Raw genomic sequence first — 25,492 nt, forward strand, 5'->3', positions numbered from 1 at the left:
TTTGCTAGAATCTGCTTTCACAGCCACAAAATTAATCAGATCTAGCCCGTATAAAATAACAGTTGTGCATGAGCTGAAACAACCAGATTATGCAGCAAGAATTCATTTTTGCAACTGGTTGCTGCAAAATGTGCATGATGGAATTGTTGATCCACAGCTTCTGTTCATGACTGATGTGGAGTGGTTTCATGTTAGTGGTCATGTCAATGCACAAAATGTCAGGAAACCTAAAAGGAAAAGTTTACAGGAATAATCCTCGCACCACTGAAGTTCTGCAGAATGAAATAACACACATAATTAGTTTAATTACTGTGGACCAACTTCAGAAAGTGTCGCATAATTTATTTATGCAATGCAAGGCATGTTTGCAAGCAGAAGGGGGTCACTTTCAGCACCTGTTATAAAGCAAGGTGAGTTTCTGTTATCTTTTTATGGTATTCTTAAAAATGTGTGCATGTACAGAAACTGATGTGAGGGAATAGTTGCAGAGAAACGATTCATCCACTCTATGCTGGTGAGTGTGTGCGCGTTTATTAGCACTGATGACACATTCCACTATCGGCAGTTATGGCAGCAATCTGTGAGAAATACTGTATCTGACTCATGCTGCTCCCCTGGTTTCCTCTATGATCAAATACCCTGTATCTCTTTCTTATCAACAATATTTGAAACGTACAGTGAAATAGCTGTATCTGGTAAACCATTCTGAATAGCCTTTAACCAGGAATGTTGTATACAGAGTGTCCCAGGTGTTTGATGCCATACTTCAGGAGCGTACTGAGGGTTCCCCAATAGAACAACCTTGAAATAAGAATCCATTTCCGCAGTTTTGTTTAAACTTGGCGCCTCAATGTCGAAGAGCATCCACAGGCATATTAACCCCTCCAAACTCTTAAGACTCACCTGCTAGAGTAGTTGTTGGAATTGACACCCTCCATTTTCAATGCATGCATTACATTGACGAAAGAAACTTTGGCGCACCCTTTCAAATACTCCAGGTGTCTCACGGATCACATATCATGCAACAAGTATTCTGGCCAACAGCTCGAATTCATTATCCACAGGCATGTCGTAGATCAGGCTATTCACATGGCCCCAGACGAAACAGTCAAGTCTGGGGATTGGGGTGGCCAAGGCACTGGCCTCCTCTTCCTATCCAATGACCATGAAAAGCAGCATCCAGGTAGTCTCGTGATACAATACTAAAGTATGCTGGTGCTCCCTCATGCTGTATCCACATTTTCCTCCGCACAATCAGTGGCACATCTTCTACCAAAGTTGGAATGATACGTTCCCGAACACCTTGTAAATGGCCCACTGAGTCACAGTGGTAGGAGGAAAGGCCCAATCAAGTGATCACCAATGATGCCTGCCCAGACATTGACAGAAAATTGCACCTGATGGTAACCATCTGTACTAACGTGGGGGTTTTCGTCAGCCCAAACGTGGCTGTTTCAACAGTTGAACCAGCCATCCCTTGTAAACTGTGCTTCGTCTGTGAATAACACATGATTCAGGAAGTTGGGCTGATGTAAACACTGGTTCAGTATCCACTGACAAAACTGAACTCGTGGTATGAAGTCAGCTGGACCTACATCATGTACTCGCGTTAGATGATACAGATAAAGTTGTTGGTCATGCAGGATTCTCCAAACCCTTGACTTTGATGTTCCCACAATCTTGGCAATGGCATGAATGCTGGTGGATGGCTGTTCCTCTATGCAATGCAGTACTGCCTCTTCTACATCAACAGTTTGAGCATATCTTGAACATCCCGCATGATTTTGTGGATGCAGACACCCAATTTCACGTAGTCGCTGGTGAATGCTCACAAACATTTTGCGAGAGGGATGTCTTCTGTTGGGATATCCTTCCCTGTACAGTCTCTCCGCTTTTTGTGCATTTCCTTCAACCAAACCATGGAGATAATGCATGTCTCTGAGCTCTGCGAACGTTGAGTCTTCTGCCATTGCAGAAGTGTGTGAATGTAAACAAAGAACAGTCTAGCAGACACACATTCCTTTCATTACCAAAACAACGCTAGTTAGCTCAGGAATAAACATCAGTCAGAGTGGGCACAGTTTGGAGGGGGTAAAGTGCCTGTGCATGCTGTTCGACATTGAGGCGCCAAGTTTAAACGAAAGGATTTTAAATGCCACTCTAGCGCTGCTATTTTACGTTTGTGGAAATGGATTCCTATTTCAACGTTGTTCTATAAGGAACCCTCAGTAGCTCCTGAAGTATGGCACCAAAAATTATACATGTTTTCTGTGAGTTCGTAGTAAAATCGAATACTGTAGTTTCATTTCAGCCTATATATACATCAAACAGATAACAACAAAAAAGGTATGCACATCGAATTTTACTATATATTTTTAACACATTAATCTGCAGAATCTGCAATAAAAGTACTGGCTCATGGATGAGTTTGGATATGCCCTCATGTATATTCTTTTTTGTTGTTGTTCACTTAGGTATCATTTTAATGCCTCTATTAAGGGTTTACTCAAGTCTGTCTGGTAATTACTACAATTAAAAATAAATATTTAGTACTGTGCATGCACTGCTACTAGTGGCGTGGGTGCATGTTTCCACTAGCGGAGTGTAAATGCCTGACTGGCCAAATTGGGGTACTTTGGCCACGATGACCATACTCATCACTGGCTCGATCAGGGCACTTCAGATGTTAAAGGTTAAAGACATAGGGCCACTTAAATTCTGGCAACAGAGGGCTGCCAGTAATTTAAAAGTCCATATGTTAAATGATAGGACACATGAATACATACACTTTTATGATTAGAATGACCAATACTGTGACCTCCCCGATTATTGACCTTTCCTGCTGAGACACTCTGTATATCAATTTTCTCAATGTATGCTATTTACTCAAATCTTTAATCCTAGAAAGTAGGAATTCATCAATACAGTAGAATGAGCGTGCATTTAAGAATCGCTTTAGTGCTACCTTAAATTGTGCCTTTTCATTCATAATACTGTCATGTGTTTCCTAGGCAACGCAAGAAGAAATTGTGTGGGTCTTGGATTTGGACAAATATTCATTGGATGATTGCTCTTTACATTCACAAATACAATCTTCACACTTGTAACATCTTCGGACGTTTCTTCTTCAGTGTTACAGCACCCTTGCACCACTATCTCGGCGAAGTGTCTTCTGCTCTGCTCGGAGCTCAATTGTCCTGGTCCCTTGTCAGATATGAACTCTTGCCGAAGGGTTTCATTTTGGCCTCAGCTATGCAACGAATCTCTTGTTAATGCGGGTATACCTGTCTGCCTCAAAAAATTCGTTTGTAATGGTGGAAACCCCACTGTTAGACTTTCATTTCCAGAGCAGTGATTTCCTAGGCGTTTCTAGCTGTTGACCAGTGATGGATGTCCTATCATCCAGCCTTCCTGGTGGCATGTCACACTGCTCCCCCTTAAGGTTGTTCATCCCAAACAGACTAACAATATTTCCTTTTCTTTCATTCCCGAGAGTTCATACTTGCAACATCTTCCTGCCTGATGTTCTGTTCATCTTCCGAGTGCTACATCCACCCCTTCCTTCAAGGGTGCTCATCCTGAGCAGCTCCATGGTAGACTTCCAATCACTTCACGTTCTCATCATCTTTCTCTTGCACTCACTCTAGCTGGGGAGGCCAACACTTCTATATTACCGGCTCCTGCTCTGTTTGCTTCTGCTTTCTTTATTTTGGAAGGGGTCAAGCCCTCCACAGTGTCCAATCCTTGTACTGTTGCTCTGGTTGGTGCCAATACCTCCACAGCATCAAGTTTCTCACCTTCCACAACCCGCCAAACATCCTGGCTACCCTCTTCATGAATTCGAGCCCCAGGGTCTCCTTGAGAGTCTTGTAGGCCATCCTCCTTCTTCCCAGAGGTGATGGCTGTCCTGAGCTCTGCCCTCAGACACCAATCATGGTTGCCCTCTTCTTTCTCTCATATAGTGGCCGCTTGCCACCTTGGTCCTTAATTCCACTTTTGCATTCCAGTCTCAGCTGATGTCTCCTCCCGAGAGTCCGTTCTTTCGGGGCTCCTCATACCACACTGTCCCTGACCCGAACTTTCCCGATGGCATTTCCTTGCACTGTGCCACTCCTGCATGGTGGGTCGTTCCTCTGCGGGCGACGGCCAATTTCTTTCAGGATCCACACTTTTCCCGTGTCATCTCCTTCGGTTTCTGGTGGTGTCCCGCACCCAGATTTCGGTCCCTATGCCGTTTCCTCGGTCCTCTGACAGGCATCATTTTGGCGTCTTCTTTAGGGACCTCATGTCGTTGTGCTGCCTCAGATTTCATGTCCACTGAGGTCGGCTCCTCCCATTCAAGACATGCCTCCATCATTTCTGGGCAGGCCATTGTCTCTTTGTCTCTTTCGGCTTCGATTTCTTCACACACGGTGTTTCTGTCCACTTCCAGTCTCTCGTCTTGCATGGTTTTCATTCTTGCAGCCACCTCTTCTCGCCCTGCTTTCCTTTCATCTTGGTTGACCTTCTTGTAGGCGTCAATCTTGGCCAGTAAAACTTCTTCAATAGCTTTTGTATTGGCATCCATCCTGGCCAGCAAACCTTCTTGGGTGGCTTTTCTATCTGCCTCCTCCTTTTCTTGCATGGCCTTAAGCATTTCCAATATTTGTTCCATGTCTTCAATCTAATTCAGTCACTTCTTACAACAGCTGTGGCATGTTTAAGTCTGATCCTGGTCCAATAATTAGTTTCAGAATCTGATCCTATCCCACTTCTGACACCAGTTGTTGCGTGTTTCCTAGGTAACGTGACAAGAAAATGTATATGGATTTTGGATTTGGACGAATATTAGTTACACTCACAAATACATTTATTCACGCTTATAATGTCTTTGGGCGTTTCTTCTTCAATGTTACAACACTCTTGCACCGCTATTCTCGGTGAAGTGTCTTCTGCACTGCTCGGAGCTCAACTGTCCATAGCTCTCGTCGACTACGAACGCTCCTGGTCTCTTGTCAGATACAAACTCTACTGGTCCCTCCTTGGATACTAACTGGTCTCGTGTCACAGTTGGACTGCTATATCATGCACTTGGAATAAATAGGGAAGACCTTGTCGAAGGGTTTTGTTTCACCCGTCGCTATACAACGAATCTCTTGTTTCTGCGGGAATTCAACAATTTTGCCTCTGTTGGGTAGGCAGTTTCCTAGGTAGTGTGCATTATCATTGCCTGTTGAGCAGTGATGTATGTCCTATAGCCTGGCTTTCAGGCAGCACATCACAATACTTTTGAGACTCGATGGCAGGTGGTTGAAAATGTTGATGCCACTATAATATGAACATTTCTGAAAACATGAGAGGTTAGCCACTGGTCTATGAAAGTGATGCTTGTTTCCTGTGTTCACACTGTGTAAAGCTGAATTAGTCTGAAAATATTCTTTGTTATCTGTAATGAAGTTCATTAATGAAAATATGTATCACATGGAAGAGACAGGATCCCTAATTTTTTAAATGGACTTCTACAAGAATGTTGAGGTTTCGCATCCACCATGATGCTAAGAGTCTTCTTCTGTAACACAAACGTTTTTTCTCTGTCAGATGAATTACACCATAAAATTATTTCACACTTCATTAGAGCATGAAAGTAAGCCAAATAAATTGATAATAAATATTTAAAATACCAAATTTAATTGATAGCCTTGAATACTTTTGTATATGGAACATGCGGCTAAATGGACAGATGGATAAACATGGTTGTAAATGGAACATGTGGTTCAATGGACAGATGGATAAACATGGATATGTCCTATCCAACATCCATTTATTTCATAAAATTTATATAAAGGTTATATAACACTGAGTTAAGCATTTCTTTACAACCCTATGAGAAAATTCTGTGACTTTTGCGTTATGGATGATGCCCCTCCCTCCCTGTCAGCCGTGACATGCCGTGCCAAGTGGAGCCGAAGTGAGCTGAGTCCCAGCATGCTGGTCGCTATGCAAAGCAAGTAAACACCGGTTGCTAAGCAAAGTGAGTGAACAGCGGTTGCTAGACAAAGCGAGTAAACAGTGGTGATGTAACAGGGGACGCCGCAGTTGCTACGTAGCCGTAAACAACTCCCGACAGCGTTGCCAGTAACACCTGTAAACACGACGTCAGACAACAGTGGTGCCTATTACATGTTTTCCCGTTGTCTGGTTGAGGGTTTATAAGGGAACTACGCAGCCACCAAAGACAGTTCTCAAGGCAGCAGCCTACGAGTTATGAGTGTGTGATCAGGAGCGACAGAGTTAAAGTGTAGCAGCCGCCAAATACAGTTGAATTGTAGTAGTCACCGAGTTCAGTTGTAACAAGTGAATCGTGATATTGTGAATTGATTATTGTGTAGGGTTGTAAATTGTGTAAACCCATAACATTGTTGTAATTAATTGTAGCCAAGACTTGTAGATTGATAAATAAACCAATTAACAATCTAAACGGCGTCTTCAGTAACTAAACACATTGCACTGGTGTCTGAAGTGGGATTGGACTTACACATGTTACCAACAAGTTTCAGTAACCTAAAGACATTACAATACATACCTAATAACTTTCTTTCTCCATCATCCTGTGGAACCCGGATTTCTAACTGTGTCTTTGGATCAGAATTTCCATGTAGATACAGAAGAACATCCTTGGTCCTCTCACTTAGCTGTTTCAGTTCCCGACTGAGAATGCCAACCGCAACGTGGTAGTGTGCCAGAGCAGAATAATGTTCCTGCTTTACCAACACCAGAGATACCCAAGAATAGGGAACATAGTCTTTAACTGGTGCAGATGATATTAAACCATGAACTTTACTGTACACATCAGCTACCTGTAAAAGCAAATGGCTTCCATAAGATTTTACACAACATGATTTAAATATGATTCTCTAAATGTCTTCAATACATGCTGCAATTGTCTGAGTGTTGAATATTATTCATTAACTGAGGTTTCTGAATATACACAATGTGATGGGAGTTGGGTGTATTCCCATCTTAAGGTGATGGGTTGTGATTACTCTGATATATAAAACATCATTGTTTTCAGTATTAGTGGCAGTAGTTGGACTCTATAGGTGCCAATATATACAGTCCATAAATCCTGATGAATGCTAACTGACAAGTGCATCTGGTTCCACTGCCAGCAAACACTACTCCCATGACCAATGGGCAATGCTTAAGCAGTAGACAGGAGGGGAAGAAGGTGAGTTCTTAGTTCCTAAACACTGGGACACCTTAAGTAGAACAGTAAACCCTGACAGTCCTCCAAGGTAGTGGGGGTTGGATGTTAGGCTAACAACCCCACCTTGTTATAAAAGAATTTTTGCACAGACTCTATCACAAACTACCAAGGCCAGTAACTGAAGGCACTGAGAGGGAGTTCTGGAAATAACCAGTAGAGGAGGCCAAAATCAGAATCAGGTTTTAGAGGAGGATGAGAAGGAAGTTAAGAAAACATAATCTCTAGGAAATCTGTGGAGTCCATGCTCATAAAATCAACAGTGTAAATAGGCCATCACCCAGCCAAGCTAAGGCCATAAAAGAATTAAAACTGAAAGTTCAAAAGGAGGGAATTGTAAGTACAATATTAAGACAACCATGCCTGAGTTGTTGGTCCCAGTGATGCATACAAATATAGTACTATGGCATATAGACCTGCTGCTAGGCAATGGTCACAAAACAAACAATAAGACAATGGCTGTTGCTGGGCAGCGGCCCATGCACAACATTGGAAGTACTGTTGGAAGCGGTGTTTGCCATGTGGTTAATTCCGAGGCTATATCACTCAACTTAGTTCAGTGCAGTATTACTGTTCATTTTTGGAACACAACCTGTGACCAGCTTTGAGAAAGAAGCGGTGACACTTTCTGCAGAACCCACCCATCATTTTGCAGGACAATGCTTTGTGGCATGCAGCACAAGCTGGGGCTGTTTTGTTCGATCGATGGGGCTGGGAAGTGCTGTACCATTCACCATACTCCACGGATTTAAGCCCTTGTGACTTTGACTTGATTCCTAAGATGAAGGAACCACTTCTTGGGATTCGCTTCAGAACTGTTCCAGAGATTGTTCAGGCAGCAGACTGCTCCATTCAAAAATAGGCATTGCTAAAGGTATCCTACGTCTTCCACATCGCTGGCAATGGGTTGTACATAATGCTGGCGACTACAGTGAAGGACAGTAAAACTTCGAAACATGCATCTATTTTGTATCAGTTGTAAGAATTTCAAAATAACTAATAATTATTCTCTTTGCCGGCAATTATAAAACGCGTATGCCAGAGACAGCGTTGGTAGCTTGGCAGCAGCCGCATCCTCTGAAATCCTCTGAAGTCTAGACTTCTTAAAATGCTGTGTGAAGAAATGGGTGCCGAACACACTACTCTGTTGTTTTTTAGTGATGCTCAATGGCTTTCAGGGGGCAAGGTATTAAAGAGAATGTTTAAGCTGAGGCATGAGGTGTTCTGTTTTTTAAATGGGGAAAATCACTCACTGGCAGACAGTTTCAGCAACAAGGATTTTTTATTGAAAATGGCTCACCTCACAGATACATTTTAAAAACTAAATATTCTCAACACTTCACTTCAAGGGAATGAGGCAACTGTACTTTTTTGGAATGACAAAGTGAAGGCATTCATGAGAAAATTAGAGCTCTGAAGAAACAGTATGGAAAGTGACATGCTAAGACATCTTCCCTACTCTAGCATCAATGGTACAAGACACTGATAATCCAGTGCTTCCAATGGACATAAAAAGCTGCCTACTTGATCATCTCATAATGTTGAAAGTTCATTTCAAAAAATACTTTTGCAATGATTTTGATAAATTTAATTGGGTTAAAAATCCATTCGAAAATGATCCTGGGCCATCATCTCTGAAGGTAAATGAGCAAGAACAACTCATCGATCTCACTAGTGATACTTCATTAAAAAGTAAATTTAAGGAATTGTCTTTGTTGGAGTTCTGGATATATATTGGCAAGGAATTCCCAACTTTGAGCCAAAAGGCATTGAAGATAATGCGAGACAGGCTTTTCTGCTTTGGCAGCTATAAAGTCAAAGTATCATTTAAGGCTAAATATTGCTAAAGAAGTTAGAGTGGCCATTTCTGATATTACACGGTGTTTTGATAAACTTTGTTCTCAAAAGCAGGCCCATCCATCACACTGAACTTTGACATTTAAATGTTCGATTTTCTTTGCAGAAAAAAATTAAATACTTGTTATTTTAAATATCGTTTCATTTCAATACATATTTTGGTTAACTGCAAGTGTTAAAACTAATTTCTATTGTAGGCCTAATATTGTGATACTTTAATTTTGAGCAAAAAAACTGCTAAATAGTACGCAGAAAAAAACAAAATAAACTGAATAAAACGTCAAACATACCATGACTTCTATTTAGATAAAAAAACAGGCTGGGGGCCTGAGTGTATTTTCTCTTGTCTGGGGGGGCTCAGAGGTAAAAAGTTTGAGAACCACTGATCTAATAGATTAACAGTTTCTTCACCAGATTTCTGTTCTTGATGTGGCATATTTGCTTGGTTGTTTGTCCATGGACTGGCTATTTTAAAACTTTCTATCACTTTATTGAAACTACTTTTTATTTGTTCTAAAGCATTCCCATGTTTCATTAAAAGAGCTTTTCTTTCTTTAGGACATTCATGTGTTTCTTTAAGGTCAGTTTCTATACATTCCTGTGTTTTTTAAGGTTAGCTTCTATACATTCCTGTGTTTCTTTAAGGTCAGTTTCCATACATTCCTGTAGTTTTTAAGGTCAGCTTCTATACATTCATGTGTTTCTTTAAGGTTAGCTTCTGTACATTCCTGTGTTTCTCTAAAATTGGCTTCTATACATTCCTGTGTTTCTCTAAAATTGGCTTCTATACATTCCTGTGTTTCTCTAAAATTGGCTTCTATACATTCTTGTATTTCCCTAAAATTGGCATCTATATGTTCCAAAATTTTAGCTACCATACATTCTAATTCATCCTTATTGGGATTTATAATGTTATCTGACTTCTTTTTAAATATTTATATTACACTGGAGTTGAAATTCTTCTTCCATTGTCCGATGCCGTTGCTCGTGGATGAGTTTGGGCATAACTCATACGTATATTCTTTTTTGCTGTTGTTCACTTAGGTATCATTTAAATTCCTCTATTATGGTTTTACTCAAGTCTGTCTGGTAATTACTACATTTAAAAATAAATATGTAGGACCGTGCATGTGCTTCTACTAGCGGCGTTTAAATGCCTGACTGGCCAAAATGGGGTACTTTGGCCACGATGACCATACTCATCACTGGCCTGATTGGGGCACTTCGGACGTTAAAGGTTAATGTCCTTACTGACTGGCGACTATTTCACAATTCAATAAACTGTAGATTTGTCCTGCTTCTAACATCTCATCAGGGACGACACAGAGAACACCTCTCCCAACTATTCATTATTGTTGCAACATGTAACTATCACACGGACTGAGCAGAGAACACCGCTTCCAAGTTACTCCATTGTTGTGTTATGAATCTGGATGGCCAGCAATGGACATGTTTGAAGAACCGTTACCTAGCAATGGCTCTCTTAGAGAACAGAGCAAAGAAAATGTGTATCAAACTTGTAACAAGCTACGGACAAAGTGCGGTGGTAGGCAACCCACAGAAGAACAGGTGAACAAATGAAGAAATTAATGTAGTAATTATGTATTATGTAAAACATAGGCCAGGATTATTGGAATAGCAAAATATACTCTAGCCTAAGGGAAAGATATATCTTGGAAGACCACATAAATTACGTAGTGAATAACACATCAGTAACCTAGAAAGAAAAAGATGGCTTTCTCATGTTATTAAATTTCATGTGTTGAATAAAAAGAATATTCATGACTTTTGAGACACTTGTATTAAAAGATGCATATATCAGAGATTTAGCCTTCAGCTATCATGTTATACCCCTGGTTTGAAGTAAGAATATTTTCTGTGAAACTCACCTGTGCTGCTTCTTGGGCAAGATCCAAACATACATCCACATCCCTCCGTTCACGTGACTGCAGTTCCAGTTTCTCAAATAAACATTCACGAGCCTGTGCCTATTAAATAAATACAAAATCAATAGGTTTGATATTTTCCTCAATTTCAAAGAGCATATAATTTAATTTGTGCTTCCTAAAGATTATCCTCCTTTGAATTACAGAAAGAAACGATTTGACCTGCACACTTAATGTTTCCTTGGTTTACAACATTGATTCTTAATTGTGGCAACCAGTTATGATTATATCTTCAACAAAACAAAAAGGAATCAGAGCAACCTCATTTGAAGTGTTACAAAATTGTATTTCAGTCTTGGAATTGCTGTTTTTATGGTGTTTTACACATCAAATGATTAATGTGTCTTATATATATTTTTCGAACATCTTATCCAACTTTTTTCAAAGCTGAATATGACCACAGCAGAGATTATGTTCATGAATGTGGCCAGTGGAATTTTTTCTTCAGAACTGATGATTTAAGTTCACAATAATCAACAAAAACTTTAATATTTTCATGTTCACGCAAGACGTTGATCTCCAATAAATGCTCCTTCCTTTCTCACTTACTATGATTCACAAACTATAGTAATTTTGTATTAATTTATCAATTAAATTTATTTTACTTATGCTCTGTTTAACAACCATGTTGGCAGATAAGACTATAGCATCAAATGGTAGGATGATAGTAAATAATGAACATGTTGTACAAAAAAAATTCCTCATCATCTAATATCCTCCACTTCCCACATCTATTTTTCTTCTTGGGTCCAAATATTTCCCTCAACATATTCCTCCACAACAATTCACCCAAAGTCAAGCTTTATTGGAACAATATTTTCACACACATTACATTACAACTATACTTTCATTAGGTACATTACACTTACAAGTCAAATAGCATGTTTTTTAATGTGACTAACCAGCATTAGTTGTGAAAGCATATCCAACATATCTGGTCCAAGGTCCATGCTGGGTGCATTGGTGAAATTCTCATGGATATACTGGAATGTTCCAGCAGCTCTTAAGAAACTATCTACAGCACTATCCAGTCCTTTAGGAGTAAGACGATCCTGTTTGGCTCCAATTTGTGTGTATACTGCTCCCATGTTGAACAGTACACAAGCTTTCTCAAATGCCACCGTTCGCTGACAGCTCGGCACTCCAGTCAGGGAATCATACCTGAATTATATGTTTCATTTAACATTAGTTCCTCTTATGAATATCAGTGTCTGAGGGTGAAGTAATGTCTACGTTTTTTTTTTACTTACAAGTCAAATAGCATGTTGCAATGTGTCTTATTTATACACTGAATTGTGTGAATTTCTTACTCACGTGTCTCCCAATAAAACCTGTGTAAGCAACTACAAATCCCAGAACAATGTGTTCATGTACATAAATACTACAGGCTAGTTACAAAAATGGTGTCTGTCTCAACTGTAGTGTAACATTTTATGACAAAATAATTTAAAATGCATAATTAAACACAATGTAACAACATGTATTATTTATGACACTAGCTCATTTGAAATTACCCAAATTTCTAGAAGATAATGGTGATTATATTCATGTAAAATGGGCATGAAATTCTTATTGAAATTTGGAGATTTTCTGATTACTAACAACCCTTGCTTTTCAAGTAATTAAAGAAGATATAACGTGGCTTGATGCCTGAGAAGTAAAATAAGAAACAGAAAAATAAAAGTCAGGCTGTTCTTGCCATTAACCAAACATAGGTCTCAGGTAACAACATAACATAGCATCTGTCCCATGTATGCTACATGTGCTGCCCATCTCAGCTACTTTGATTTGCTCATTTTAGTAACATCCAGTCAGGAGTATATTATTATGAAGACCCTGTAATTTTCTTGAGCACCCTGTTCTCAAACATTCCCAGCCTGTCTTTCCTTAATGTGAGAGGCGAAAACTATTGGCAAAATTACAGTTCATTATATTTAAATTTCTAAATTTTCATATATCAGCTGAGAACACAATACATTCTGAACTGAAGGGTAGCAAGCATTCCCCAGTGTCACTCTGCATGTAACTTCTCTAAGAATACAATTTTGATCTGTTAATGTTATTCCCAGGTATTTTAAATTTGGCACATTGTCAAATGATCTCTGAGGTAAAATTAGTCACCCTAAGAGATGCGTTTTTTAAAACAGAAACAAATCAGAATATTGGCACCCCTGAGAATGGAAATAAATTATTTGTATATGTATTGCATTCCTAAAATATAAATTGAGTAGTTACAACATAAATTATCATGAGTTTTAGCCTACATTCCTAATTTTTATATAATCAAAGTAGGCTTATACAATTTTCATCCTGTCTGTCTGCGTATATCCCCCCCCCCACTCAGCTTTTGAATGCCTGAACTAAACTTTATGAAACTTGGCATGTATATCATGACACCTGAGCGTATCTCATTGAAGTACTTCATAAATCCCTCCCATCAGTCTGTGTGTGTCTATATGTATCCCCTTACTGTTGCTAGGTAACAGCTCTGTATAGACATTCCCAAAGCAATAAATACATTAAACAAAAAAATTGTTGGATGTGTCATTTTCTATGCTCATTTGTGTTATATCAAAGGAGAGTCTGTCAGTTTGTTTGTGTATCCTCCTACTGTTGCAAGGAAAATGTCTTAGTAAACACATTCCTCTGGCAATGAAGAATTGTTGGAGGTGTTGTTTTCTATGCAGTCTGTGTCATATCAAAGGAAAGGAGGTGATTAGTTCTTCCCAGAACTTCCTGTTATTCTAATTGCATTCATTCAACAATTATGGTTAACCAATAAGAATAATGAGAGATTTGAGCTTCTCATGGCACAGATAATGAAGATTATCTTCCAGAATGTGATGCTGTGTAGTCTGAGAAGTTTACCGAGGTTTCAAAGAAATGTACTTCCTACATCTTCAAGGCTGAGGAATAAGCCATACAAGGTATAAGCTTATTGCATGCTTTGCCTTATTCTTGTACCCTGAAAATGGAGTCAGTATGTTTCTCTGAAACACTGGCTAACTTCTGCCAGACTACACAGCTTCACATCCCTGAAAAAAAGATTTTTCAAGATTAATATCCCTACAGTAATATTCATAAATACTGGTCCTCAGTGATTCTAAAGTCATAAATATTTAGATTTCATTAAGGTGAAGGTAAAGATGTCTCTGCACTTAACTAATTAAGCACTACACCATTGAGGTGTATGGGGGAGTGGATGTATAGGCCCACATTTTTTGACCTCGGCACTAGTTGGAGGTGAATGTTCAGCTTCATTCCCCAGTGTCTTTACTCCCAGTACCCATTGGATAGGATGCTGGGTGGGCCCCAGAGCCAGTGTGGATGTCATGGAGAAGAGAAAATTCCTGACCCTATCAGGACTTGAAATTCATCCCCTTGGTTGTCCAGCCCATAGCCAGTTCCTATACTGACTATACTAATTTAAAGTTCGTTGTCTTCATAACTTTGCAGGCATAAGTAAGCTTCAGGCATATTCTGCAGACAGAGAAGCGTTTAGTATGCATGTTCTAATCATACTCCTATTTGGAAGTGAGAATTATGACAGAATGATCACTAACAAGCAATCTCCCTGCCTAAAGCTATAATAATCCAGAAGTTTATCATTCTTACCTGTTACCTTTAGCTACAGGAATCCTAGTCACTGGAGTTCCCAATTATTTCACTCATTACAATAATAATTACTCTGTGGGAACATCCCACATTATCACGCATTTCTGCAACGCTCGCTCTTCACATCACCTTTCACCATCACGCGCGCTAACCAATCAAATTGCTCCAAACGTTCGCATTTATACTGCGCTCGCTGCTAGCCCGCACTACATCATTACGCTCGCTAGCCAATCAATTCTTCCTCCTCAATTTCGAGTTTCGCTCCGCCCACCGAGCAGTGTATAAAAATGGGCAGCTCCAACAGCAGATCATTAGTTGACTTCAGTCTACGATCAAGCAACACCAGCCAGCAGGCTTCATTGCCAGCGCTCGGTCTTCGGAGGCATCGGCAGGCTGCGCCAGGCACAACTGCCTCGGCCCTCCGGCTCTCTCACACCCGACTCACTGGGGCACCGCGCCTGGACTCGCCGGTGGTCGTGTTACTGTCTGACCCACTCGACATCTGGCGTAGCCACTGCCTCATGACTCCTACGACCGCACTCAACGACTAGCCTTTCACCAGCAGCCGCTGCACTGCGATCAAGCAACCTCCAGCCACGGCCGCACTGGGGCCAGCCACTCACTGCAACTAGTCTCTCTCCTTACCGGCGCACGCCGCGCTACCTCTCTGATCAAACATCTCAGCAACCTCGGTCCTTTTTAGGACCAAAAAACTGTTCCGAAGAAGTGGGTTGTCATCGGAGTAATGACAAGACTACACATTAAGAACCCCACAACTCGTATATTCCACATCTGAAATCCAGTGACAGACAGTTCCCTACATTTGTGATGTTAATTATGAGAGAAATTGTTGGTATATTCTTATAAGAATTCTGTAACTCAGGGTTATATTTATAGAAGCTCAGTTTCATTTTGAAATTGATTTATTCATTAAAAATTGTGTGGCAAAGTCATTATCTTTCATATTAGTCAGACCATTATGGCAGACCGTTTGCTTTCTTATTTCGTTACTTTATTATTGTTGAAAAAGTAAAACATCTGTGTGAAGTGACACACTGGGGTTCTGTTTAAAATACAAAAGACATTATGTTAACTTCTCTAGTCCTATTTTCAATGGAAGATGATACAACTCATACTGTGCAAAACTACTTACTTACTTACTCATGGAGCTGAGCCCTTCTTAAGGAGCTGCCAATTCTGCAGCTACTCAAGAATTTCCCAGCATTTTATGGAACATGTGCAGTGTGAAGTTTTTTTTTGTTGTTGTTTATTAATTTCAGTCTGAAAAATGAACGAGGTGTTCCAGCACCCAGCTTACCACCTTAAATCCTTCCTGACTTCTGACAGTTTCAGAGGTCGAAAGATTCACTTCAGTGAATCCAGTTAACATTAAATTCATTAGCAACTGCACTAGGAACAGCAATTTATGAGGAAAGAAAATATATCATCAGAAAAGAGTTCAAGAGAAACTGAGCCATTCTTGGCTCAATTTTTCTAAGCACCCTTTAGTCACTGGTCACCTCTATCTCTGTGGTATGAAAAAGCCTTGCCTTTCCATTGCCTACAATATATTATTTTGCAATCTTTGTTCTTCAAATTTTGAACTGCATACTATATTTTGGTATTAGCCTTATTTTGCATCTATATTATATTGTTCTGCTTTTCTTGTGCTCTCTCGTGAATTCTCTTTCATACAGTTTGCTACCCATCATGAGCCAGTGTCTGTCTGTTTCAACCCTGTACTTCCCAGACATTTTCATTCCAAGTTCCATTCTATTTCTTTAGTTACTGCAGTTACTACTGGTTTCATTATATATCACTAGGTATCTCCATTCCCACCCCAACTTTGGGAAGCATGTCTACCCATGACAATTTGGGGATGACAACTTGAGCCCTCTTGAACCCTACTTGACAAGAACAGCTCGGTGTTTCTATTGATGTGTGCACAGATTGTTACATACAAAATATAAAATCACTGAATGTCTAATCCTATTCAAAGTTTCAATGTGTTAATAGCTGCACTATCTCTCAGCTTCAAGTAAAACTGTTACAGCTTAAAAATAAGTCATGAAAGTGAACAATTAGTCTGTTTTCTCCTTTTATTTGCAAATGTAGTCTACAACTGAATACATGTCTCATCTATAGTTAGTGCCTTGTAACTTTAGCCGCGCAGAAAGGTAAACGCTGTTGTGGAGCACATGAAGCTGTAGCTTGTTGTGGTGACATTCAGAGCTACTCCCCAAGTGGAAAACATTGCTTACAGAGACCAGGAGTAGATACACAAGACCACACTCCATGACGATACATTCCAAACTGGTAGTACCCACGCTGATGTAAGCTGATAAGACTGCTCCCCCAGCTCCACAGGAGATGGTATGACCCCTCTACCATGGCTAGAGTGCCGAGTAACCAACAGTACTTTTCTCTCTAATAATGTTGGTGATTTTCACTTGGGAAATGCCTGATTTGCATCTTGACCATTGTATTCCACTGAGGTTTCGCGTATTTCTTTCCTAAGAACCTCAGACAAATTGCAGGATGTCTGTTACCTTGAAACAAAGCATGATCACTTTCTCCAACATTTCTTCCAATTTATAATAGTCTTTACATTTCATAAGGCACTAAATAGTTCTACAGTTGATACAATCCACTACTAAATAGTCATAAAATCAATAATACTACTTGCCATTCATAATAGATGCCAAGACTCCGATCAGGAGGGAAAAACCTTCTCTCTACAAAGTAGAGCTGATTGTAATACTGGAATAACAGCGCCACACCTGAACTGTCTCGCAGTGGAGTCCGCATTGCCTGGACATAGAGGTTAACATTTCCTAGAGAACTTTAAGAAATTATATGTCTGTACACAATTAACTGCTTGTCAAGTTCATGGTCTGATCCCATACAAAATATACAAAGTGAGTTAATTCTCAGAAATTAGTTAATTTACTAATTCTTAAAATTGAAGCTACTTTCAGCTTTTCAGGACAGTCTGGTTCAGACCCCAGATGAATTTCATGCTTGACTAACCACACAACTTAGGATTTCCATACCACTTCATGGAACTGATCTTTCCTACATCACAGTGAAAGTGAAAATGGTAAATTTCACCTCTTCTTTTCCACTGTTGTTTATTTCTTTATTACTACCTCACAGCAATGAACGTGACTCAACTATTGGTATGGTTTATTACTGGCACAAGTGCAACTCACTTCCTGTATAAACACCTAAAAGCAGTTTGATTTCTTTCATTCTAATCCGTCACACTAACAATATCATGAGAAGTTAAACAGTTCCATCCAGTGTGACTGGGGAAGATTTTTCTTACTTCAATTATTCATGCCCTTACATGTTTCGGTCTTCAGAGATCATCATCAGAGGGGCACCTTTGCATCAATAGAGTTGGAGGCTACTATTACAATATATGTTCTGAAAGTTAAAATGTATACAAAAAAAATAATATACAGTTGGGTATAAAATCCAAAGTCTTTACAACTACAGCGGCTGTTCCAATAATTTAAAATATTTATAGTTGGTTTGTTAAGATTCTATTTGAATTTGTAAACCAAGCAGGTTCCTGTCGTCCCCGTCAAGAGAAATAATAAGAGGAACGACATGAACTTGCTTGGTTTACGAATTCAAATAGAGTCTTAACAAACCAATTATAAATACGGTTGCTGTAGTTGTAAAGACTTTAGATTTTGTACCCAATTGTATATTACTTTATATGTATACATTTTAACTTTCACAACATATTTTATAATAGTAGCTTCCAACTGTATTGATGTAAAGGTGTCACTCTAATGATGGTCCCTGAAGACCGAAACATGCAAGGGCATAAATAATTGAAATGAGAAAAATCTTCACCAGTCACACTGAATGGAACTGTTTAACATTTCATAACCAAAACGCAATTATTATGTGGCGTTACTATGATCTAAGAAGTATGAATTCTTGAACCACTGCTATATGGTCCTCCTTCCAGACCTCTCTGATACTTTTAAAAGAATCTTATTTTAAGAGTCTTGTAATATTCATTTCTAAAGTAATTTTCAAGCTCTCAGGTAACAATCTTGAAGTGTGATGACTTTATTTACTGAGAATTTCTGCACACTGTAAAAACTGGCATGGGATCAGTCACCATCACCAATGCAATACATGGATAATTAGCCATCCACTCCACCTCCTAACCTTCATTTATACAGGATTGATTTTCTATCAGTATTGTTGAATGTTCAAAAAGAAAACCTGATATTCACTATTTCATATCACAATCCTATTGGTATCAATTGTCTACAATGATTTCAGTGTTGATTGAGACCCAGTGTACACAATTGTGTACCAAGTATATTTTGAAAACGGGTACATATATTTTTATAAATCTTGCTTCTAAAATCATTAAAAAATCACCTAAGAGCATTAGAGCATAAAAAAAATTTTCCTTCCTCCAGAAAAAATTCAGGTCTGAAGGGGTTAATTCACAAGTCAGGAACTGAACCACTACAACATGCAATCACTGGCAGAATTAGCCATGGAAGGGGTCCTATCCTTAACTGCTAGCAACAAGGATTTCTATATAGTGACAGAAATAAAAAAATGACAAGTCTTGTGTCTGTACTAGCATACATATGTGTATGTATGGACAAGTTTTGCTTAATTTTGAAATGACTCATCTTTCAGACTGTGTTACGCACATACAATGGAATTGTACAATATTGCCGTCAATATTTTCCACTGTCCCGTATCAAACACAGCCTAAAGTTTGGAACACCATAGGTGCTCCATACAGTGTTCACCATAATCACCATCATCATTGCCTGTAGTCCAAACTTAATATATACGAAAGCATATTAGTTATTTAAAAATAAAATTTGCCTCTCACCCTTTATGGATTCTGTTCATTCATGGACACCTACAGCTATAAAGAAAGATTACTCCATTTTAAGGTACATCATCACTTCGAAATTAATCCGCCTGTTAGACGTAATTCTGCTGGTACTGAAATTTGCAGAAATCCTGACATCTTGAACAAAGACTGTATATTGCTTGAAGCCACTTTTCATTCCTTTCACTACTCATCACAGAATGTAGCCTGTAACTTTCTTAGGATCCATGCTCCTAAGGTTTTATTTTCTGGATTCTGAACATGTTTTCATGTTATCTGATAATTCTTATTGCATTTTGCTGTATTATCTGCATTTTATTATACACTGGTCCCTGCATTGGCAATATTAATTGCTTCCACAAAAACCATTGTTAAATGTAACAGTAATAAATAAAATATGAGACATAGATGACAAAGGCTTAATTCACTCCAAGACGATCAAAAGTTAGCTTTTCCAATTTAAAAGTATAGCTTATAATATTTTATCATGTAGTTTTAACAAATAAACATTATAAAAACATACTCTTGCATTAATATTAATGGAAACGAAGATAAATAATGAACAAATAGATCATAAAATAAAAATTCAGGGATCATTAGTGGTGCTGGCTTGAGCTGCTGATAACTCTAATTTTGGTCCCTTTCTGATGGAAGTGTCATCAAGAACTACCTGCTGTGCTGACTTTCTCTTCTCCATTAAAAACTTCTGGAAGCAGGAAATCCATTTTTCCTGAAAAATGCAGAGTAACAGTTCAGTTTGCCCTGTGGCTGGATGTCTGGATAGCATTCTCTTCATTGTGTACCAAACAGTTCAAAGTTTTTTGATCTCATAAGTGAACATCCTGCCATATTGGTTTCATTGCTCCTTTCCACTATTATGTTAAATGAAGCTGTCCAATTCTTGCAGATCCTTAGTGGTGAGATATGTGGTTCACTTCAAGCCTCATTAATTCTCCAAGCAGGCCAGTTTCAACAAAAGAAAAACCTTAAAATCCCTAAAATTTTGTTGCATTGCTGGCTGAAGATGTTTCCATGCAGTACTCAAGAAGTGCACTGACACCTCTTTCCATGCTGCCACAGTGTTCCTTGCAGCCTCCAGAATGTTACATTTTGTTTTCCAGAATTCCTTCAATGTTATAGCACTGCCACCTGATATTGCTTTATGTCATTTGTGGATAACTTTCTTGGTGTGCATCCTCTTGAAATCTATAATGATTGGTTGATACATAGGCTAGGTCAAAGATGTGGAGCTGGGTGGCAAGAACTTCAATTGGATAGAGGGAAATTTAGAAATCAAAGAGGAAGCAAGCTCAGAGTCATGGCCAGATGTATTTTCCAGGAGCATCTTCTTCTTAGTCAGGTATGACTTCACAGAGGGGCTAAAATAACTTCAGAATCCTATTCATAAAATACTGCCTAGTGATCCATGACTTACTGCTGAACTCCAAAACACCTTCAGTTTCAGAGATGATGAGTTTCTGTTGCTTCAAGACCCTGGCATTGTCAAAATGGTACATACGCATGGGCTTCAACTTAAAATCTCCTGAAGCATTATAATTAAACAACAAGATTAGCCTGTCCTTCAGAGGCTTTTGGCCTTGCAAAGTAATTTCATCCTGGGAGATTTATGTTCTCCTGGGCATCTTCTTCTAGAAGATGTCAGTCTCATTAATATTGAACATTTGTTGAGGAAGATGGCCTTCCTCCTGCATCAATTCTCCAAATTCAGCCTTCAATTTCTGTTCCCCTTTCTTATCTGCACTGGTAGTCTCATTATGCCTAACCTTAATTTTTATTTTGGTTATCTCTTAGATTTTTAGAACCACCTCCTACTAGCCTAAAATTCTTAAAATTGTGAACCAGAGGACTGAGGTGATTCATGCTTCAAGTCTACAAAATCTCTCTAGCTCTGTTACAATTGAAATTGGATCTTATAGATCTATCTTGCATTCGCTATTCAGAAGTCCATATCAAAAGAAGTCTCCTAATTTCCAATAATTTTCCCACCTTCAAAAATTCTGGCCAAGGCATCTTTCACACTCACTGTTTTTAATTAGGCCTTCTGTAGAATGATTGTGGAAATGGTGGATTGGGTCAGGTCGTATTCTACACCCTTCATGCTCTTCAATAATTTCCAGCATAATTTGAATATTAGATGTTTTTCTCGCTTTCTGGTATTCCTTTTCATTCATTTTAGGGGCCACTGATATTGATCTTATTTCAATTTTATATTAAAAACTCTTAAGTATCGAAGAGTGCTGTTTCCACAAGCACTGCACAACAAACACTGATCCCAGGACTGAAACCCAAGCTAGCTGAGCTCCAAACCTGCACAAAACAACACTGCCATTTAGCTAAGGCCTGCTGAATACACTTATGCGTGCTCTGATTTGCCAAAGTTTTGGGATGTTTGATGTAAACACATTGTCACTTGTGGGTGTGACTATGAGGTGAAGTGACGGGAGGCTGGAGAAAACTGCATCATGAGGAGCTTCATAACTTGTACTCTTCTCCAAGTATATAATTAGAATGATCAAGTCAAGGAGGATGAGGTGGGCAGGTCATGTAGCACGAATGGGGGATACAAGGAATGCATATAGGATATTGATGGGAAAGCCAGAAGGAAAGAGACCACTGGGAAGACCAAGGTGTAGGTGAGTGGACAATATTAAAACAGATCTTAGAGAGATAGGATGGGATGGTATGGATTGGATTGATCTGGCTCAGGATAGGGACCAGTGGAGGGCTCTTGTGAACACGGTAATGAACCTTTGGGTGCCATAAAATGTTTTTCCCGAAGATCCTGAGGGATGTCCTCTCGCTTCGAAGACGTAGCCACTCCTTTAAGTTTCGGTTCTTTATGCCGTTGTTCCATTCCGGTTTCTCCCGAATCTCTTCCCGAATGTCTGCCCTTTCCAGGTTCTTGGTACAGCCTCGGCCCTGGCAATCCATTACGCCGTGCAGGAATGGCACAGCGTGTTAACCGTTCTCGGGCAGAGGCCAACTCCTTCCGGGACACACCACTGCCCTAGGTCTGTTTCTTCGGCTGACTGCGGCACCTTATGACTAGACGCTGGTCCCTATACTGCTTCTTCAGTGCTCCAAAAGTTTACACTGCGGCCTCTTCCTTAGGGACCTCCTCATGCTTCGCCTCAGCCTCTATTTCTTCTGGATTTGCCTCCGAGTCTGTGGCCTCCGTCTTTACTAGACAGGCCTCCATTTTCTCTAGCTGGGAGTCCATCTTTGTCATCATCTTTTCGTGATGAGCTTCCATCTTGGCCAGCATTTCCTCTTCAGGAGTTCTTGTCCGGCTCTCATTTCCCTTATACTGGCGTCCGAGTTTGTCTGGTTTGTTTTTCACTTCAGCCTTCACTTCGCCCAGCAGGCATTCCTTCATCTATTGCACTTCCACAGGGTGGCGATATAGCTTCTCCACGTCACGTACCAGAGTGTGATTCCAATCTAGTCACTTCTGACTACTTAGCATGTATATAGAGTGACTACAGACGGGGTTTGGACTGGTGAATCTATTTACTAATCACTTGTACACTCATGAATCGTAGGTACAAGTAATTACAGCGCCGCCGCTATTCTTCACAATTCACAAATCACCACAGCACCCGTTATGCCTTTTCCTACCAGCTCTGTCTTCATCAGCCATTCCATGGCAACTGCTTCTCACAACGGGGATTCTTCTGCTTCACGTGCTGAGGTTCTATCTTCATAGCCTTCCATGCAAAACAACAACCAAGTCTAAGTCAAAGTCACCAACTTTGTCTCTTGCTTATAACAGCTCAGCACGGACCACGTAGAAACACCCCGTTTCCAACAGTAACTCTTTGTTGCTTAAGTATTGTTTGCAACAGGAACGTGTTTATCGAGCCATTTCACAGAAACGATCGTTGTTTACAGAGTCGCCACGGATATACAGTGGGACCATACAAGTAAGTCGTTACACGAAATTTCGTTAATTGATGGCACTGTAAACTGAGGGACAAATGTATATTGTTTTTTTTTGTTTTAATTATAGACTATATGGATTGCTTTTCATAAAATAACTTTATGGTGTACTAGAAGTTTAGGTTGGGTTAGTTGTAAATTATACTCCTGAATAACCACGTTTATGAGAATTCTAAAACCTACATTTCCAATAATCCTCATGCAAGCACTTACCTGTCGAATGTCCATGAACTCAGCAATGGAATCTTCATACCGACTTCCATCCTCGCTATAGTGTTCCAAAATGAAGTCCTGTAATTATAAGACAAAATTATCTACAGTGAAGACATTCTTCGACATTATCGTTCTGTGCATGTCATATACTGCACATCATCACTGGTAAGTGAAACAATGAGATCCTGGGAACGTAGCTTTACATGCTAGGGCCTTCAATCCACAATTATATTTATAATAAGGTAAATTGTCCTTTGTATCATCAATGTCAATGACACAATGTCGGAATAGTGAAGCTAGTCTTAACAGTCAATGTTGCTGGGTTATTCTTAAAAAGTACTGCTTGGATCTTGGATTATTTAATTATGCTGCTTCCACTAAAGACGCTATTTAGCATCAAAATGAGAATAAGAATATAATTGTGTGTGGTTAAGTAGGATGGATTGAAAAGGAAGTGATATTGCCTACGTCAATGTACTATCCTAACATTAACTTTGAAGAACTGAGAAAACGAGATAAAGTCTTATTCAGTATACTGTGTGTCTGTTACTTCATAACTGCTGTATCATTCTATTCTGTGGAGGCCTACACAGTAGGAAATTTGAGAAAAAAATAGAACTGGCATCAATATAATCAAGAAAATAACACGTGAAGACACAAATCAACACTTCAAGTATTCTAAATTTTTAATAAAGTCAGAATGATATCATTTAGCTAAAATAATTCACTCAGAATTATTGAGGTTTTGGCTTTTCTTGTTATCTCCTGCCGAAGTAGCTTCGTCAGATGTGATTAAATAGCTGTGTGAATCTGACAGGGGCTGTCCAGTGATTGAGGTTAGCTCTTTCTAAGGGACCCAACTGAGTAGGTGTCTTCACCCCCTCACCTGAGGAAGGTAATATATCCACTTCGTACGGGAATAAATAACAAACATAAACGTAAATTTTGTGTTAATATTTACTTGTAGTCGTGTATTAACTACTATAAACATGGCGACTGTGCGAATCTTTGTTATATCTGGGAAATTTGTGGAATCTGTACTAACTGTAGGTATTGTAAGTCACGCATACAGATGTATTATTGAATTGTACTGGTCCTATTTCATAGTTTCCTCTATCCTCACCCGTGGTGACTGAATCATCTGAAAGAAAGCGTCATATGTTCTTCCCACAACTTATTTCCCTTGAATCACGATGAAGTACTCTTTCTTGTGTGCCAGAAGATATCCTGCAGTTCGGTTTACAAGTTGCAATACTGTACAGGCCTACATTGTAGCCCTGATAACCGTCAATAGCATTCCGAACTGGAGGACAGTGTATACGGCAAAATGAAAACGCCTAATTAACAACTGCGACGTTCTGGAAAATTATACACAGAGTAACAATGAAAACAGCTCCGGAACTACCATTAGTTAAAATTCCCATCCTCTGCATCAGTTTCCTGTAGGCCTATATATATCGCAATGCAACAGAATGTTCCAGTCATAGTTTGTTTTCGTGTGACTACGCAGGAATTTCTAGTCTGCTGGAAATTGTATGAATATGTCTGTTTTTCTAACAAATAAAGACCTAGCAACAACGTATAAAAGTAAACAGTTTCTATACATGTACGCAGTCTTCATTCAGTGAGGTATGGGCTCGTTCTTTATTCGTCCTTATGCACCACCGAATAACTATGGATAACATATACACGGATTATGAATTACACTGACTTTCCAATGAAAGCCTTTGAAAAATGACAACGTATTCCCAGTCTGCATCGTTATCAGTGGAA

At 39.3% G+C, this 25,492-nt stretch overlaps 1 protein-coding gene across 3 annotated transcripts in view; it reads right to left on the minus strand.

Moving 5' to 3' along the window:
• The window catches only part of LOC111871457 (rhophilin-2), a 326,650-nt gene that overhangs the window by 19,302 nt on the left and 281,856 nt on the right, over window positions 1-25,492 (minus strand). For all 3 annotated transcript variants that reach the window (XM_023864599.2, XM_023864600.2, XM_023864601.2), the window contains exons 5-9: window positions 23,720-23,797; window positions 17,348-17,472; window positions 11,949-12,207; window positions 10,990-11,088; window positions 6,563-6,836 (exon numbers count right to left, since the gene is read on the minus strand). In XM_023864599.2, the coding sequence (XP_023720367.1) occupies window positions 6,563-6,836; window positions 10,990-11,088; window positions 11,949-12,207; window positions 17,348-17,472; window positions 23,720-23,797 (835 nt within the window). The remainder of the gene's footprint in view (window positions 1-6,562; window positions 6,837-10,989; window positions 11,089-11,948; window positions 12,208-17,347; window positions 17,473-23,719; window positions 23,798-25,492) is intronic.

This window comes from Cryptotermes secundus, unplaced genomic scaffold (genome assembly GCF_002891405.2).
Source record: "Cryptotermes secundus unplaced genomic scaffold, Csec_1.0 scaffold434, whole genome shotgun sequence".
NCBI classification, from domain to species: Eukaryota; Metazoa; Arthropoda; class Insecta; order Blattodea; family Kalotermitidae; genus Cryptotermes; species Cryptotermes secundus.